This window comes from Oryctolagus cuniculus, chromosome 4 (genome assembly GCF_051225735.1).
Source record: "Oryctolagus cuniculus isolate XC-2025 breed Fujian yellow rabbit chromosome 4, ASM5122573v1, whole genome shotgun sequence".
NCBI lineage: Eukaryota > Metazoa > Chordata > Mammalia > Lagomorpha > Leporidae > Oryctolagus > Oryctolagus cuniculus.
The window spans coordinates 174,691,359-174,705,824 of NC_142870.1; the positions used below are offsets into that span (position 1 = coordinate 174,691,359).

Genomic DNA, 14,466 nt, shown 5'->3' on the forward strand with positions numbered 1-14,466 from the left:
GTCTTATATGTTTTATTAGTTTTCTAATGCATTAACTTATGTATTTTTATTAATTACTTCTTTCGGTTTCCTCAAGATTGTTTTGTTATTTTGTAATCTTTCGGGTTATAAATGTATTCATACTCTATTTAATAAGCATTAAGTCCACGAATTTTCCTTTCATTGCAGCTTTGACTGCATCCGACCTTCAGGGCTCTGAGTATTGCTACAGTCCAGCTTCCCTCCAACCCCGTTGCGACTTTTTTCTCTACTCTGGTTTTGTTATTTTTCTAGTAAAGGTGGGCAGAATTGGCTGCGTCACCATCTCTGATGGACAGCACACTGGTGTCATTGCCCCCAAACGGTACTCTTGATTCCATGCCTCCACTGAGCGCCCCTGAACTGCTCCCAAACTGTTTTGTTGGATTCAAGGGCTGCTTAAGGAAGCCTACATTGTTCTGTTTCTGGCATTTCTTGCAGCTTCCTTATCTGTGAAGACGGCTTAAATAGAACCCCACTGACAGGTGGCTGTGATAGCCCCATGAATCAGTGCCTGTGAAGTGCTCACAACAGTGGCTGAGCCGGCGCCGCGGCTCACTAGGCTAATCCTCCGCCTTGCGGCGCCGGCACACCGGGTTCTAGTCCCGGTCGGGGCGCCGGATTCTGTCCTGGCTGCCCCTCTTCCAGGCCAGCTCTCTGCTGTGGCCCGGGAGGGCAGTGGAGGATGGCCCAGGTGCTTGGGCCCTGCACCCAATGGGAGACCAGGAAAAGCACCTGGCTCCTGGCTCCTGCCATCGGATCAGCACGATGCGCCGGCTGCGGCGGCCATTGGAGGGTGAACCAACGGCAAAAAAGGAAGACCTTTCTCTCTGTCTCTCTCTCTCACTGTCCACTCTGCCTGTCAAAAAACAAAACAACACAACAAAACAGTGGCTGCACTCGGTGCTGCCGTTTCCACGACGATGTGAGGGCAGCGCATGGAGCAGGTGCGTGTTCAGAGGGCACCGCCCAGTTCCTGACCTGGATGTGTCGAGGGTGACTTTGCAGGTCTCCCTGTGTCCTGCCACTTCCCCTTCCCTCTCTGAGGGTCTGGCTCAAGTCTGCGTGCTAGGCGAGCCCAAGCTGCACGCACTGCAGTTACACTCCCACTGGAGGTTGGCTCTCCAATCCAACCTTTGTCGATAGTAACAAAAGCCAGTCCAGTCTCTGTTGTGTTGTCCATGCCCGCCTGGTTCAGTGTTTAATACTCACTGAGAATATTCTGCAGTCGCCTGGTTTCGGGTCTATCATTTGGAAGCACATAAATGAAGTGTTTCTGTTTCTGTTTTTGTTTTTTAAATCCACCAGAGTCCTTTTCTTCTAAAAGGTGAATTTTATCCAGTTATAGTTATTATCCAAACACGATGGTCATGCCTCTGCCATATTACTCCCTGTTTCTATGTTTCCCTGTTGCTTCTTTTTTCTTTTATCTTTGGCAGTAGGATCTCTGTTTTCTCAGCAGTTTGGAAGGGATCTGGCTTGCTTTCTGCTACCAAGCTGGCAACTTTAATGACGCCCTCAGCCTCCTCTTCCTCTGTGCACCACTCCAGGCGCAGTGCCTGGCGGGCAACCCGAGGCGCGTGGAGCTTGCCAAGCCGCCTCCTCGTGCACGCCTGGCCACGGGCCCCTCCACAGCCACGCCACGGGGCCGGGCCGCCCTTGCCTGCGGCTGTGTAAAAACAAAACTCCCCAGTGTGTTGTCAAAGCGTCCTTCTCTGAGGCGCAGGGCCCTGGCCCTGGCACTGCAGGCCCGCTCTGCAGCAGGGGCGGGGCTGGGCGGGAAGCTGGGGGCAGCAGGGACAGCAAGGCGGGAGGAATGCAGCTTCAGGTCCGGGGCCCCGTGCACTGCTCTGCGGTCGGGTCACTGCCCCCTGGCTGCCGATCCACGGGGTTTGCACCTGTCCAGCAGCACAGGTGTCTGCCCGTCCTGGGCCAGAAACGTCCCTGCTTCTGCCTTCTCCATCCCCGGCCCCGCTCACCAGCACCTCCCAGAGCCTCTCCAGGGCGTCCCATGCCCGGACAGCAGGGCAGGGTGCGTGGAAGCCAGACGGGGCACCTCCGGAGGGCCCTGCGTGCCTCCTGGCCTCACCAAGCGCCCCTGCCTCCCACAGCCAGCTCCGCACGCTTCCTCCAGGGAGCCTTCCCGGATCGCTTCCCACGGCCTCCCGTCACCCGGCCCTCTCCCCTTGCTGAGATCTCTCTTGTGCTCTTTCAAACCAGCTTCATCTGGTTCCCCAGCTGACACAGGGAGGGCTGGGGTCTCCTCTTCCCGGTGCTCCCCTCCGGCTCATGGGGCTACACAGGAGGAGAGTGTGGACGCTCACAGAGCCAGTGGAAGGTGGAGACGAAGGACTGCCTGCCAGGGTTCGAATGTGGCCCTGCTGCTGCAGGGAGGGAGCTTGGGCGAGGCAGGGCAAGTCTGCCCAGAGGGCTGGGGTGGGGGTGCGCGGCCACGGGAGGGGTGGGTGAGCTGGGGCCTGCCTGCCAGCCCACGCCGCTCACTCCACGGCAACGCGAGTGTCGCACAGCGCTGGTGGGGGGCTGGTCGGCAGGGCGGGCTGCGAGCCCCTCCTGAGGCTCCCCGCTGCGGGGGCTGAGTCCCTGTCCCAGGTCCTGGCCCTGCCCCCCGCCCCTCCCCGGCCCGGGAGGTTACCAGCGCCCCACTGCTGAGCAGGATCATGAAGATGATGAAGCTCTCGAACCAGCTGTGCTCCACGATGCGGTAGCAGGTCTTGCGCAGCCGCCACCAGACCTTCCCCAGGCCCTGTGTCACGTCCACTGCACAGCAGGGGCAGCGCCGGACACAGCCTGCAGAGGAGGGGGAGGGTCAGCCGCAGCCCAGGGCCTGAAGGCAGAGGCTGGATGGGGAGGGGGTGGACTGGGGACGCTGCCCGGGACCACACCCCCAGCAGGCGGTCTGAGGAGTGGGAATGGGCGGACAGCCTGGCAGGCCTGGGCAGGGGCGGGCTGGCGCTCGCCTGGGAGCCCTCCCCAGGGCGGTGTTGGGGATCTCCGGGGCACCTGTCCCTGCAGCCTTGGGAAGGGCAGACCCTGGTGACGCCCCCATCGGTGCACCTGCTGTGGGGACGGCGCTGTCCACGCCACCGATCAGGAAGCACGGCCAGCCACCACCCTGGTCTTTGCAGAGGTCTGCTGGGGGCCGGGCACGGCGCCTCGGCCTGGCGGGACGGCGGGAGCCAGCCCAGTGCCTGCCGGGTGGGCCACGCAGTGTCGCCTGTCCTGGGCAGCTGCCCCGCACAGTCACAGGCAGGTGGAGGAAGCCCAGAGTCCCAGAGGGCTGGGGCGGGCAGGTCCCTGTGGGCGGGGCTGAGGCTGGGAGGGGCGGTACCTTCAGTGAAGCAGTCCTCCGGGTCCCGGACGTCCTCGCCCAGGTCGGGGATCTGCTCCATCAGGTCAGCGGTGTTGGTCATGTCGGCCGTGCTGCCCTCCGAGTAGCTGTCCTCGTGCGTCTGCGGGCAGGGGCGAGCGTGTGGGCTGGGCTGCGGCCTCCGGGGGCCTGGGAGCTCCCTCAGGGGCAGCGCTCAGACCACTGGGCAGCCCCCACTGCACACCCAGGACTTCGAGGAGAGGAGAGGGACCTGCCACACCGCCACCCGGGGCTGCTCGGGGCTGCTGTGTACGCGGGTGGGGGTGGAGCTCTGGGGATGGGAACAAGACGGACACGGGGTGGCAACGTGGACACACACCGGGCCCTGGACACACACACAACACATCCAGCCCTGGTCACAGCCAGGGAGTGGGCACACGCAGCCCACGCCACGTGTGCTGGGCTCCGCGGCCCCGACCGCCACGGCCTCCTGACAGCAGCTGTTAGAGACGCGTCCACACACGGGGCGCCCCGTGCAGGCACCCTGCCACGTGCAGCCGTCTACACCGGCTGCTTTGCTCGCCTCTCCGCCACAGATCGTCTTTAGCCAGGGAGCTGCTGTCCCTGGAAACAGCCCCGGGGCTGTGACCCAACGCAGGGCGGCCAGCACGCGCTGACTTTCCCCAGAAAGTCTGTGGGAAGTGCAAACAGCGAAGAAACTGCGTGGATGCCACCTGCATGAACCTCCACCGTCCTCCTCGTGCCTGGGTGGGACACGGCGGCCACAAGCTTGGCCGCAGCCCCTTCCTGGCCCCGCCTCCCTCGCTTCCCAGGGCTCCCCTGGGAGTGCGCCGCCTGCAGGAGGCCTCGGTTCACGCGCTGCTCCCCACGCTCCCGTCTGGAGCCCACAGTGGCAGGGCAGGGACTCCCCCTCTTGCGACCGGCTCCCCACGTCCACTCAGACGGGCTCCTCGCAGAGCCCGGCGTCGCCGCGCACCCCGGGGCGCGAGCTCTCCAGCTCTCCAGTCACAGCCCAGGTCTCAGCGTCTGCTCTCCGTTTCTGAGCTGTGCGCCGGGGCAGGGCCGGATCCGGGGGAACGCAGGGCCTGCTGCCGCGTGCCGGGCAGACCCGTGGCCCCCAGGGTTCCCTCCCATCTCCCTGCCGCGCCCTGCCTGGCACCGGAGCCTACGCGAGTGCGTGGGACTGTCGTGCAGGAGGGAGGCCAGGCTGCAGGCCAGCAGCACCAAGCTCGGCTGGGGGGTGGCGTGGGCTGCCGTCCCTGAGCTCGGGACGTGCTGGCGGGGGCCACAGGTACGGGGGGGGGTGGCGGGGGCTGCGGCTGTCCTAGCCATGCTGGCACCTCCTCCAGGGACGCGGATTTTTATGTTAAAGCTCCCGATGTCTGGAGGGGGCGGCCAGCGCACAGTGCAGCCCTTCGTGGTTGGAGCGAAGCCCACAGCCCCCGCCTGCCGGTGCAGGGGAGGAGCCGTGGTGGCCTCAGAGCCCCTCAAGTCCTCTGCAGCGGGGTACGGGGGCTCACAGGACACACAGGACCAGACACAGGGGCAGAGGCCGGGGAGGGCTGTGGGGCCGGCTGCTTCCAGCACACAGTCCGTCCCCTCTCTCCATGACAGCCCGGGACCCTCCACCCCGGCTCGGGCCCAGGCAGCAGCGGGGACAAGCGGTGGTGTTACCTCAGGGCACCCAGCAGCCCCGGCTTCCGCTGGCCGCCGCTGCCACCCGTCGGCCCGAGACGCACTGGCCTCAGCCTCGGAGGAAGCCATCTCTGACACCTGGCTCCAGGCCCTGGGCTCCGGGGGGCCCTCTGGGTCGCCAGACACGGGCTGGGATTCCTGCCAGAGAGACCCCAGCCCGTGAGGTCTGCACCCACACAGCTGCTGAGAGCGTTTCCAAGGCCCTGTCCCTGAAAGTGAGACCCCACCTGCCCTTGACCTCCCCCACCCCGGCCTCTCCCCGGGTGCCCTTTGGGCAGGCAAGCAGGTCCAGGCAAAGGGCCCCTGGCCAGCCCAGCCTGCGCCCCTGCCCTGACCCCAGCCAAGGTGATGCCAGCTCAGCCTGCTGGTGATGCCACCCAGGAAACACGGGAGACTCCGTCCGAGTTCCCACGGCGCCCTCGGCTTGCCCGCACCCTGCGCGCACACACACGCGCACACACACCGGCCCCAGAGAAAGGAAGGAGGCAGCTGGACCCCACTCCCGCACTCAAGTGAAACAACAGGCTGTGGCCCTGGCCAGGCCACTGCCCCCCCTTCCCCAGCCACCACAGCCCCCAAGGACCAAGACGGGCAGCGGGGACCACAGGGAGGCTGCAGGAGGCGGGACTGGGCCCGGGGCAGCCGGTCGAGTTCCACACACAGCAGCAGGCGAGGGAGCGGCCCCGGTGACCAGACAAGCTGCTGGAGCCGGGCTCAGGCCGCGGTGAGGCTGTGTGGGGGTGGGCACGGTCTGCTGGGTCTCAGTGTTAAAAATAACGGGTTGGGAGATAAGATAGTTCCGTCTCCGACACCTCTGTCTTGGGGGTGCTTATTTTTAATCTCCGAAGTAGTCCCGGGCGTGGGAGGAGGGGAAGGGCCAGGCGGGGGTCAGTGACCTGCCGGGGGCCACTCTCTCGCCGTGCCTCAGTCTCCCAGAAGGTATACTGAGCGGCCCACGACCCCTGGACTCCGGGGCCGGCTGGGGGCTCACCGGCTTGCTGGAGTCCTCCTCCGAGCCCAGGCTGTCATCCTCGCCCTCCTCCGGGTCCTCCGTGTCCGACTCAGCCACGGCGATGGGCACGCACATGGGCTCCGGGTCCCCGGGCGCACCCTCGCCGGGCCGCCTGCCTTCCTCGAACCGGGTCTCCTTGCGGGCCGGGGGCAGCTTCTCTGCCTCCAGGGGCGGTGGGGAGCTGGGGGCGGCCACGCAGCGGGGCAGCGGGCCGCAGGTGGCCAGGGCGGTGGGCTTGGGCGGCCGGCGCAGCAGCCCGCGGCAGCAGTCCCGGGCGGTCCGCCTGACGAAGCGCAGGCCCCGCTGGATGCGGGCCAGGGCCAGCTGCAGGTTGTTCATCTCCCCGTCTTCGTCGGGGGCCGTGAGGTTGTCGGCGCTGAAGGAGCTGAGCAGTAGGGCCAGGAAGAGGTTCAGGACCTGCCAAGGCGACCGGGCGGACTGCTGGGGGCTCTGCTGGGGGCTCGCCCCCAGAGCCCCCCGGGCCCCGCCCACACCCTCCGGACCATGGAGGATTTAGCTGTGGGAGCGACACAGCTTCTGCTCCCCACCCCGCTGTGCTCGGGGGGATGGTTGGAATCCAGGGTGTTCACACCCAGGTCCCGGTCCGTGGCTCGGGTTCTGAGGGGCACAGGGCTCTGTCCTGGGAGGTGGGAGTCCAGCTCACCCGGGAGCTGCCCCAGCTCTGGGGGCTTTCCTGGGAAGCAGCCACGAGTGTGACGGGGAAGGGGAGGGGCCTGCCTCGGAGCCCCCAGTCCCCGTGTGCCAGGTGAGGGCAGCCCTGGGCACCCAGGCTGACTGTGCACTCAGTGGGGGGGAGGTGCTGGGTGCGAGGGGAGGGGGCGGGCGGGTGCTGCCGAAAGGGCAAGGCCACGGCCCCGCAGGACACCGGGGCAGCTGGGTGCAGGGCCCCCGGCCTCTGGGCTGTGCCGCACTACTGCCGGGTGTGGGGCCACCTGTGAGCGTGCAGCGGCTCTGGCCTCTGCTGGGAGGGACTTCGCGCTGGGCTTGGTCATCACTACCCCCGCCCCGGGCCAGACACTCCAGAGCCACAGCCTCCCCTGGGGCCTTGGTCTCTTCATCCCTCCCGTGGCTGTGGGGGGCCGCCCTGTCAGAGACATCGCTCGCCGCAGCCCCCCCGCCGTCAGCAGGCTGGGACTGCGGAGCCTCATGAGCGCGCCAGGCCTCAGCAGCCCAAGGGCCTTGGGTTTGGACGGTAACGCACATTCGTGTGGACGGCGCGGGGGCTGGGAGGCGGGGCCTCCTGCTAGCTCTGCAGGCCGATGATCGCTTCTGACACTGGGCAGCCTGGTCGCCCTTCTCGGGTCATCCCTGGGGCCAGGCCACGTGACGCTGTTCAGAGCTGCACTGACCGCCGTCCTGGCCCGGGCCCCTGTCCCCTCGGCCCTGCCTGGCCTGCGTCCCCTGCCCTCCGGGAGTCTTGGCCCAGGCTGGGGGCCGAGCAGGGGGCAGCGCTGTCCACCCACGCAGGGCTCCAGGGCCTCCCTGTCGCCGGCTTCAGAAGTGCAGCCGCGGGCAGGGCTTCCCGTCAATCACCTGCGGCTCATCACTCCCCATTTCAATGGCAAGCTTGCTCCCGCCCACGCTGCCGGCAGCAGCCCAGTTCCTGAGGCTGCGTGGGCTGCGTTAGCTTCTCCCTTCCAGCAGCCTCTAAGCTGCGGTCCCCAGGCAAGCCCGCGGCCCATCACAGGGCTCCGAGGGGCGGCTCAGCCTGGCCCCAGGCCGAGGGCTTTCTCCTCGGAGCAGCCGGGTTGGCCAGTGCAAGGGGTCAGAGCGGCTGGGTGAGGGGCCCAAGGCCTGGACTCCAGGGGCCCTGTGCGCTGGGCTCTACGCTGGGCCACAGCTGGCTGGTCCTGCCCCGGTCTGGTTGAGCACGTGGGAGGGTAAGTCGGCAGGTGCATGGAGGGGCTCTGGGATCTACAGCCCACAGGACTCGGCCCCCAGCTAGGAGCAGATGTGGCCATGCAGCCTACATAGACACAAGAGCTTCGGCAGGAGCAGGGGCGAGGCCTGAGCGTGTGTGGGTCTCCCGTGGACCCAGGAAGGGCCTCCGGGTCTCAGCTGAACTGCCGACTTGCCTCCACCTTTGTCGTCCTGCATTGAAGACTGCAGTCTGTCTCAACTCCAAGTCAGCCACAGTGTAGACACAGGGCAAGGTGCGCCTGGCCTAGGGAGCACTGGTGGCCCCTCGTGCTGGGGAAGCTGGAGTCTCACCACAGCTGCCCAGGGTGACATCGACAAAGTGTCAGGGAGCCCAGAGTCACCAGGCCGCCCCCTGGCTGCACCTGTGCCCGGCTCACCCTGCCCCGTCCCTCTTCAGCAGGCCGGTTCATCATCAGCTCAAAAGCCTCCCCAGGAAGGCCGCCTCCACGGCCAGCCTGAGGTATTGGACTGGCTGGAGCCCACCCTCCCCACCTCCCCGTTCTCTGGGGTTGTGGGGGGGGGCAGGCCACGCCTACCTCTGTATGCACGACTCGCGTGCAACAGGGTATCTGCTGGGCTGAGTTGAAAAAGCACCTGGGGTGAGTGGCCTGGTGGTTCATGCTTATGTCCCACACCAGAGGGCCGGGAGCGCGTCTGCCTCCACTCCTGACGTCAGTGCCTGCTAAGACCCTGGAGGGCAGAACTGGTTGCCCGCAGGAGGCTGGGTTGAGTCCCTGGTTCTTGGCTTCAGCTTCAGCCAGGAGCCACTGAGGGCACGTGGCGAGTAAACCAACGGAGGGCGCACACTCTCCCTGTCCAGCAACAAACTACGAGACGAACACTGGCGTGATCATTCGCTGACAGGGGAGGGTAGGAAGACAACGGCCAGACGGGGGGACACTAAAAGTAAGTGAACAGGAAGCAGGCAGAGCACCACGCAACACAGAACGAGAGGGCGTGAGCGCGCGCAGACAGCTGGGTGGACGGAGGGCACCGCTGAGAGAGAGTGATGGGGAACGGACGAATGGCTGGGAGAGACAGAAATGGACGTGCGCGTGTCAGAGAGCGTGAATGGGGCTGACGGACAGACGCGTGGACGGATGAGCGGAGGCGCCGACTGAAGAATGGGTAAGTGGAGCACGGATGGGAATCCGCACGGAGGGCTGCTCAGGGGGCAGACAGGTGAAAGAATGACCGGGTGACTGCACAGGTGGATTCAGGCCAGCGCATATACACCGCTAAGTGTTGACGGGCAGCGAGTGCACGGTGAGATGGACGGAGCACTGGGCAGTGATGGCGGGCGGGCAGGTGAGCGGGTGATCCCACGGAGAGGGCACTGAGTGAGCGGGATGAAGGGCGGGGGGACAGACGGATGACGGGGTGTGTGTGTGTGCGCGTGCGTCCCGGGGTCACTCACCACGAGGTTGCCAATGACCATGACGAGCAGGAAGACCAGCAGGCACAGCGACTGCCCGGACACCTCCATGCAGTCCCACATGGTCTCGATCCACTCGCCACAGAGGATGCGGAAGATGATGAGGAAGGCGTGGAAGAAGTCCATCATGTGCCAGCGGGGCAGCAGGCCGGCGTCGCTGATGCGGTGCCTCTGCTCCGAGTAGTTCTTCCCGAACAGCTGCATGCCCACCACGGCGAAGATGAAGACGATGATGGCCAGCACCAGCGTCAGGTTCCCCAGCGCGCCCACTGAGTTCCCGATGATCTTGATCAGCGTGTTCAGGGTGGGCCACGACTTGGCCAGCTTGAAGACCCGCAGCTGGGGAAGGGGGCGGCGAGGGTCTCTGTGAGGGGCGTCAGTGCCCGGAACCCCCTCACGTACGCCAGCCCCGCCTCAAAGCCTGGGAGCCCCGGGAGGCCCCACAGCTGCGGCTCTGAGTGCACACGCCTGTCCCCGGCCCTGCCTGGGGCTTCGCCGTGTTCCGCTCAGCCCGGCAGCTCCAGCCCCGTCTCTGCAGGCCCCCTTGCTGCCAGGAGCTGCCCACTAGAGTCTCCCAACCAGAGGCCCACCCTCGTCTGGGGTCCCTGGGGCCAGCCCAAATCAGGATGCATCCGGGCACCTCCACCGTCCCTTCCCGCCTGGAGGAGGTGGCAGGTGCTTCACTTGCTGAATACCTGGGGTGTGCCAGGCCCCGTGCGTAGGAGGCATTAACCCCTTCAGAACCACAGCCTTCCCTGCAGCCCTGCCATCCCACCTTCCTGCCTCCAAAGTGGAGCCACTCATGGTGCTCAGACCCTCCTCCAGGGAGCCTCCCCCACCACACCTCCAGCCCCCCATCACCCGAGACCTCCTGAACCTGACTCTGAACTTGAACAAGGTTCCCAGGCGGTCTGTGTGCCCTGGTTTACAGAGCACTGATTCGGAAATCAGCAGACCCGGCCCCGCCCCACGGCTCTCCAGGTGGCTGCTCCCAGCCCGGGGCGCTGTCAGGACTGAGGAGGGTTCCACGGACCACAGGGGCCGTGCAGGTCAGCAGGAGCGCCGGCCCCACCCTCCACCCCACTCGGGCCGGGCACCAGGGGCACCTCGCAAATGCTGTGGATCAAGGCAGGTGTGCGAGGGGTGACCTCACGGCTGCGCCCCGCCCCGCCCGCCCGCCCCGCGCGCAGGCGCAGGCAGTACCAGGCGGAAGGAGCGCAGCACCGACAGGTTGCCCATGCGGGACAGGCCCAGCTCCATGAGGCTCAGGATGACGATGATGCTGTCGAAGATGTTCCAGCCCTGCTGGAAGTAGTAGTAGGGGTCCAGGGCGATGATCTTGAAGGTCATCTCGGCCGTGAAGATCCCGGTGAAGACCTGGGGAGGCGGCAGGAGTCAGCGGCTGACGCGGCAGTGACCCTCTGGCCAGCGGGGGCAGCCTGGACTGTCCCTCCTGGGCCGCCAGCTCTGCCTCCTCGGCTGCGGCCCCGCCCTCAGGGGCAGCTTGGTCACCACGCACGCCCCCGCCTGGCCTTCAGAAAGAGCCTGGGGACTCACAGGGGAGGGGGAGCGGGTGGGAGCCAACCCAGCCCCAGGCCCCTCAGCCCGCGTCTCTGCAGGAAGCCACGTGCACGCGGCCCCACCGAGGCTATGGCGTCCGGGCCTTGTCCGCCCTGCTGGGCTCTGCTCGACGCGGTCATCACCAGCCACCATCTCTCAGGGGCGTCTGTGGACCGGGTCCTGGGCACGGACTCTTTAATCTGCGTGGCTGCCCACTGAGGAAAGTCTCACGGCCCCACCTCACAGCTAAGGGAATGGAGGCACCAAGCGAGGCCGGCCTGGGGTTCTGTGGCCAGCATGCTTGGGGAGCCACGGCCGCCCTCCCCCCAACCCAGAATGTGCCTGAGTGGGCTGTGCCTGGCTCGTTGGCTCACGGCTCCTGAGCTGCCCAGCCTTGGCTAGCAGAGCCTGGTGGTGAGGCCAGGCAGCTGTGACCACAGCCAACTGCCCCGAGCTGTGCCAGGGCAGCGACGGAGCCCAGTTCCCGGAGCGGGTGTGTCCTGCGGGAAACCAAGGACCTTCCTGGCCGCGCGGAAGAGCTGGGGGCAGTCAGGGGGCACCCAGGGTCTTTCGCAGGAAAGGGCTGGGGTCAGAGGGCCAGGCTCTCCCTGGGAACAGGGTCAGGCCTACAGCAGCTGGGAGGAGGGGGGGGGCCGGATGCAGGGGCACAAGTGGAGACCTGCCGGGCACCTCATACCCACTCAGAAGGCGCCGTGGAGGCGGGTGCTGCTGGGCCGGGGCAGGTGGGGGGCTCGTCTGCACTGCCACACGGGGCGCCTCATGACCTCAGCAGCCCCTGCACTGCCTGGGGCCCGGGGGGCCTCTTCCTCCCCCCGAAGCTGGGCTCCCAAGGAAGGGAGCTGCCTCCATATCGTCCAGCCTGGGCTCAGGCTCCCTGGGCCTCCCCGGTCTGGGAGAGGTGTCCCTGGGGTCTGCCCCCAGCCCCCCACCCCCAGGGCGGGCGCCCTTGCTGGGCACTCTCCTGGGCTGTGTCTGCCCGCACGGCAGACCCCCTGCCTGGGCCCTGGGTCTACCCTAGCGCCTGCCTGGGCCTGGCCGCCAGGCTTCCCAGCGAACACCAGCACCCGCCCAGGAAGGCCCTGCTTCGCTGTGTCAGATTCTCAGCCGTGGGGGTGGCAGAGCGAGCTCCTGGCCCCTCGGGGCCCACGGGCCTCACTGGAAGCTCTGGCAGCGGGACTGAGAAGGCCCCAGGCCTGTGCAGTCGGAGTCTGCCCGCTGTGGGACCCCTGCGCGGCTGGAGGTCTGGGGAGAGCTGTTTCCAGCCCCGGTCTCCAGCTTGGCGCACTCCGGAGTTGCCGGGGGAGCTGCAGGAACACGGGTGTCCCGGCTCCCAGCCAAGCCTGTGGCTGCGGCCCGGGCGCGGAGCAGTGCGGGAGGCGGGGGCAGGCTTCCCAAGGCCATGGCCGCACCGCGGTGGCTTCAGACGGGCGGTCTGGGGCCGGTGTCTCGCCTCTTTGGGCCTCAGGTGTCAGGGGGAGCCCTCCTGGGGCTAGGGATGGGCTACGGCCGCTCGCTCCGGCAGGGTTTATCACACCAAGAGCTCAGAGCCCCAGGCCCACGCGCGGCAGTGTCAACAGCTCTGCGTGTTTTCTGGCTTGCTGGGGCCTGGCGTGGCGGCTCCGTGTGTGGGGACCCCTTCCCTGATTTCCGGTGGGAGGTACAACCGTCAGCGCCATGTAGGTTCCCAGGACATGGGGCGACTGGGCCATGGCCCCATCTTCAGTGGAGTAACGCGCCATGCACCGTAAACCTGCGGTTAGAACCTCGTGAGCGGCCGTCGTGCCCACGAACCGCAGCCCACGCCGCCGCGCGGATGAATCCAGGCCTGTGACACGCCGTCTCGGTCCCTGAGAAACGCCACGGCCAGCGACCGTGCCTCCCTGCAGGTTTTGGAGGAACCTCTTCGATCACATTCGGAGAGCAGAGGTCTGGAGATGGGGTGTCCAGGGCGCGGAACTGCGGAGCGCCCCCTGGGGACAGGTTCCGCGGATCCCGCGGACGGCGGGCGCGCAGCTGGGGCCCTCAACCAGGCCGATGCTGGGTCCTGCGCTCTGTTACCTTTTCTCACTGGCGTCTTTATTTTTTAATAATTTATTTATTTGAGAGGCAGAGTTACAGACACAGAGAGGGAGAGACAGAGGGAGGGGTCTTCCATCTGCTGTTCACTCCCCAAATGGCCACAATGGCTGGAGCCGGGCTGACCCGAAGCCAGGAGCCAGGAGCTTCTTCCTGGTCTCCCACGCAGGTGCAGGGGCCCAAGGACTTGGGTCATCTTCTACTGCTTCCCCAGGCCACAGCAGAGAGCTGGATCGGAAGTGGAGCAGCCGGGACTAGAACTGGCGCCCACACAGGATGCCAGCAGTGCCGGCGGAGCCCTTCCGGCTGTGCCAAGCGCCAGCCCTCTCACCGAGGTCTTACTGCACACTTCCTTCACCTTCGCGTTTCTTGCCTGTGAAATCGCCTGTTCATGTCTTTCGCTTATTGTTCCATCAGGATGCCTGCCTTTTCCGTGTTGTTTATAGACACACTTTATATACTGAGTCTACTATGTGTATTGCACAATTTTCCTGGCTTGTGGTTTACTTTTATTGTATTTTTTAAATCGCAAAATACTTTAAGGATACGTATGCATATTTAAATACAGAATAAAAAGAGTACTTCTGTACCCTCTACCAAATTCTGCCGAACACTAACATTTCCTTCCATATTTGTTTCAAATCTTGTTTCATTTTTCCATACAAAATAGTAGTACAATGATTAAATGGCATTTGTTATGTGCCAGGCGCTGTTTAAAATCATTTAATCCTCACGACTGGGGCTGGCGCTGTGGCGCAGTGGGTTAAGCTGCCGTCTGCAGTGCCGGCAGCCCACACGGGCACCAGTTTGAGTCCCGGCTGCTCCACTTCTGATCCAGCCCCCTGCTGATGCGCCTGGGGAAGCAGTGGAGGACGGCCCGAGTGCTTGGGCCCCTGCACCCACGTGGGAGACCCAGAGGAAGCTCCCGGCTCTTGGTTTCACCCTGGCCCAGCTCTGGCTGGTGTGGCCATTTGGGGAGTGAACCAGCGGATGCAAGACCTCTTTCTCTCACTCTAACTCTTTCAAATAAACACACAGTCTTTCAAAAAGGAAAGAAATCCCCATGATCACCCTATGAGGTATGCCAAGTGTGTCAGCCTGGTTTCAGGGGAGGGGACCTGGCACACAAGCTAAGCCACGGCGCCAGATGATGTCCCCACCAGGCGCTGCCACAGGCAACGCGGAGCCACCTGAGGCCCTGGTCATCCCGGGCACCCGCCGTGCCAGATCGGTGTGCATCACTCGGCACGTGTTCTCGTGTGTTTGAAGCATGTCGCGTGATGCACAGATTTCGGCATTGCTCCCAGCCCGCTGCACGCGGGTGCTGCTGGAGGTGCCCTGTCTTTCACCTCCTTCCAT

General features: G+C 65.3%; 1 protein-coding gene across 6 annotated transcripts in view; it reads right to left on the reverse strand.

Moving 5' to 3' along the window:
- Positions 1-14,466, reverse strand: part of SCN5A (sodium voltage-gated channel alpha subunit 5) — a 103,781-nt gene that overhangs the window by 43,104 nt on the left and 46,211 nt on the right. For 4 of the 6 annotated variants that reach the window (XM_070073050.2, XM_070073045.2, XM_070073048.2 and 1 more), the window contains exons 15-20: positions 10,654-10,827; positions 9,433-9,789; positions 6,054-6,491; positions 5,042-5,200; positions 3,368-3,488; positions 2,672-2,826 (exon numbers count right to left, since the gene is read on the reverse strand). In XM_070073050.2, the coding sequence (XP_069929151.2) occupies positions 2,672-2,826; positions 3,368-3,488; positions 5,042-5,200; positions 6,054-6,491; positions 9,433-9,789; positions 10,654-10,827 (1,404 nt within the window). The remainder of the gene's footprint in view (positions 1-2,671; positions 2,827-3,367; positions 3,489-5,041; positions 5,201-6,053; positions 6,492-9,432; positions 9,790-10,653; positions 10,828-14,466) is intronic. The other 2 variants (XM_070073051.2, XM_070073052.2) reach the window with 1 other exon arrangement.